Source organism: Myotis davidii, unplaced genomic scaffold (genome assembly GCF_000327345.1).
Source record: "Myotis davidii unplaced genomic scaffold, ASM32734v1 scaffold880, whole genome shotgun sequence".
In the NCBI taxonomy this organism is placed as follows: Eukaryota; Metazoa; Chordata; class Mammalia; order Chiroptera; family Vespertilionidae; genus Myotis; species Myotis davidii.
The window spans coordinates 656,492-659,242 of NW_006292566.1; the positions used below are offsets into that span (position 1 = coordinate 656,492).

The window sequence follows — 2,751 nt, forward strand, 5'->3', positions numbered from 1 at the left end:
GGGCTCGGTGAGCGCTCGCTGTCCTGGCGCAGGCTGGCGGGCAGCTCTGAGGCTCCTTTTGATGAAGCCATTGGGGGGGAGGGGGGCACAGTGTGTGGGGTGGACCTGGGATAACTCGCCAAGGGCCGTGGCCCCCACCCACCCGGTCTGGGCCTAGGGCTCCGGGAGAGGGTCCGTGTGCTGACGGTCCAAGTGGCTCAGGTGTCCGAGAGCAGCGGTCCGGCCGGCCTCTGGGTGATCTCTGCTCCCCCGGCCCCTCCACGCTCAGCAGGGGCCTGCCGGCTCCCCATGGCCAAGTTCCAAGAGTCTGGGGGGGGGGTGGGGAGGGCTGCGCACCGCAGTGCCCAGGGAGGGAGGGGGAGGGGGAGCCTGGGACCCTCGGGGGCTGTGAGACCACCCTCAGGCCTGGCTGGGTCGGGCTTGGCCAGAGGGCATCTCTGCACCTCAAAGGCGGGGCAGCAGGGGGCAGGGACAGGGCCTCCCAGACACTCACTGTGGTGGGCACTGCCCAGGGGCAGCCTGTCGGCCACGGAGGCCAGGAGCACCGTGCAGTAGTTGACCTGCCAGAGGGAGAGGTGTCCAGGGGAGCCCCAGGACCCTCCCCGCCCTCTCCTGCCAGGACCCTGCTGCCTGGGACGCCCCCTGGCTGCACTCGGAGGAAGAGGGCCGGAGGGCGCGGCTCCAGGGGTGTGTCGCGTGGACAGGATCCCTCTAGGGAGGGCACCGCTGCTCTAGGTGATGGCTGGGCAGGGGGGCTGAGCCCAGCCTGGGTGCGGCTTTAGCCTGGAGGGGGCAGGGTCTGGTTGGCAGCCCACCTGTGACTCCAGGCCCCGGATGCGTTTCTCTTGCTCTCTCAGCCCCCCGAGCTGCTTGGCTATGACGTCCACCCTGTGGCAGAGCAGGGACAGCAGGCACCGTTGGCCACAGGGCCTCTGAACCAAGCTCTCCCGCCCTCCCTCGTCCTGCCACCCAGGCCCTTGGGGTGGGCTGAGGCCTCTGGTCCTGAGTCAGGGTGTTCTGGCCGTGCCCCTCGCCTCAGATCTGGGTGCACACAGTGCTGCTGCGCCCTCCAGGGGGCAGGAATGGCCCACCCGCAGGCAGGCACCGAGGGCTCGGAGGTCTGAGGTGCACCACCTGGGGCACCTGGGAGGCAGGCGAGGGGCAGGCTTCCGTTCGGACACCCCGGGGCAGGGAGGACACCACACAGGGCCCTGTCCCCCAAACACGGGGCCCGCAAGGCCCCAGAAGAGCCCCGTTCGGGTCAGGAGGCGTCGGTGCGGGGCCCTCGAGATCCGCCATAGCCCGCGCCCCTCTCTAGCCTCAGTGTCCCAGCTCGTCCTGAGTGCAGGGGCCACGCTCCACGGCAGCCTGACGCCCGCGGTGCCTGTGAGCGGCCCGTCTCCGGCCCCTGGCACCTGTGGGCGGTCCTCCGCAGCACCTCCGCCTCGCTGTCCCTCCTGCTGCGCTCCAGCCGGCTCAGGTAGCTCTCCTTCTGCACCGCCTCCCACGTCACCATCTTCTGGTCCAGGGGCTCCGGCAGGTCTCTCTCTGGGGAAGCGGGGCGGCCGCGGGCTTGACACAGCCAGGTGGGCCTTGGGCAGGGAGCCGGGGCAGCTCAGCCGGGTCCCGCCCGGGGTGCCACCCGCAGGCCCTCCCAACGCCCCCCCATCAGTGCAGCTGCGCCCGGGGCACCCTGGTTCAGCCTGTGCCAACGGCCCCTCCTGCCCACCGGCCGCCTCACCCAGGCGTGCCCGCTTCTGCCCTGCCTCCTTCCGGAAGACTCTCCTGAGCACCAGGCCCAGGTGGCTGAACAGGATGAAGGGCGGGGCCAGGGCGGGGCGCTCCTGGTACTCCACGATGAGGTGGTAGCGCTGGAACCTCCAGAACATGTCCGCGTTGCCCTGCACCATCTGGAAGGTGTAGCTGCAGCGCCCGGGCGGCTGAGCGAGGGCCTCAGAACCGAGCCCCCCTCCCGAGTGGCTCTGATCACTGGGTCCGGGGGGGTGTCTAATGTGGGGTTCACTCATCCGGGTCTTCCACTGACCCCGCTGCCGCCCCGACACCTCCAAACCCTCGGCCTCCAAAGGCCCTGGCCCTGCTGGTGTGAGGGGCGGCCCATGGGGCAGGGGCTTGGGAAAGCCTCTCCCACACCCCTCCCTGGTGTCAGGCGGGGGCAATGCTCGGGGTGACCTCCCCCCTCCAGACCTCCCCCCCTGGGTCCAGGTCTGGGGGTGACCCTCCCCCTCGAGGCCTCCCCCCATGGGGCCCAGGTCTGGGGGTGACCTCCCCCCTCCAGGCCTCCTCCCGTGGGGCCCAGGTCTGGGGGTGACCCTCCCCCTCAAGGCCTCCCCCGATGGGGCCCAGGTCTGGGGGTGACCTCCCCCCTCCAGGCCTCCTCCCATGGGGCCCGTTCCTGAGCCCGGGCACCTGAACATGGCGATGAGCAGGTTCATGAGCAGCACGTTGGTGACGAGCAGGAAGGTGACCAGCAGCAGGATGACCAGCCAGTTGGCGTAGAGATTGGGGCAGGCGGGTGAGCCCTCTGGCAGCAGCAGCGGGTGCACCGAGCAGTTCACACGGGCTTCTGAAAGGGGAGGCTGCTGGGCGGGCGGGCTCGCCAGAGCTTCCTGGGCGGCTGGGTGACCCCCCACCTGGCGCTCCTAGAAGCCCCATCATCGGGCACCCCAGGCCAGGCCGCGGCCACGGGAAGCACAGGCCCTGGGGGCAGAGGCCTCGTGCCTGCTCCAAGAT

At 70.7% G+C, this 2,751-nt stretch overlaps 1 protein-coding gene across 1 annotated transcript in view; it reads right to left on the reverse strand.

Annotated features, from left to right (window-relative positions):
- Positions 1-6: 6 nt before the first annotated feature.
- Positions 7-2,751, reverse strand: part of TRPM5 (transient receptor potential cation channel subfamily M member 5) — a 4,800-nt gene continuing 2,055 nt past the window's right edge. Inside the window, exons 2-7 of the mRNA XM_006765999.1 lie at positions 2,428-2,584; positions 1,742-1,923; positions 1,416-1,548; positions 816-888; positions 494-560; positions 7-307 (exon numbers count right to left, since the gene is read on the reverse strand). Coding sequence (XP_006766062.1) covers positions 198-307; positions 494-560; positions 816-888; positions 1,416-1,548; positions 1,742-1,923; positions 2,428-2,453 — 591 coding nt within the window. The 5' untranslated portion in view covers positions 2,454-2,584 and the 3' untranslated portion in view covers positions 7-197. The remainder of the gene's footprint in view (positions 308-493; positions 561-815; positions 889-1,415; positions 1,549-1,741; positions 1,924-2,427; positions 2,585-2,751) is intronic.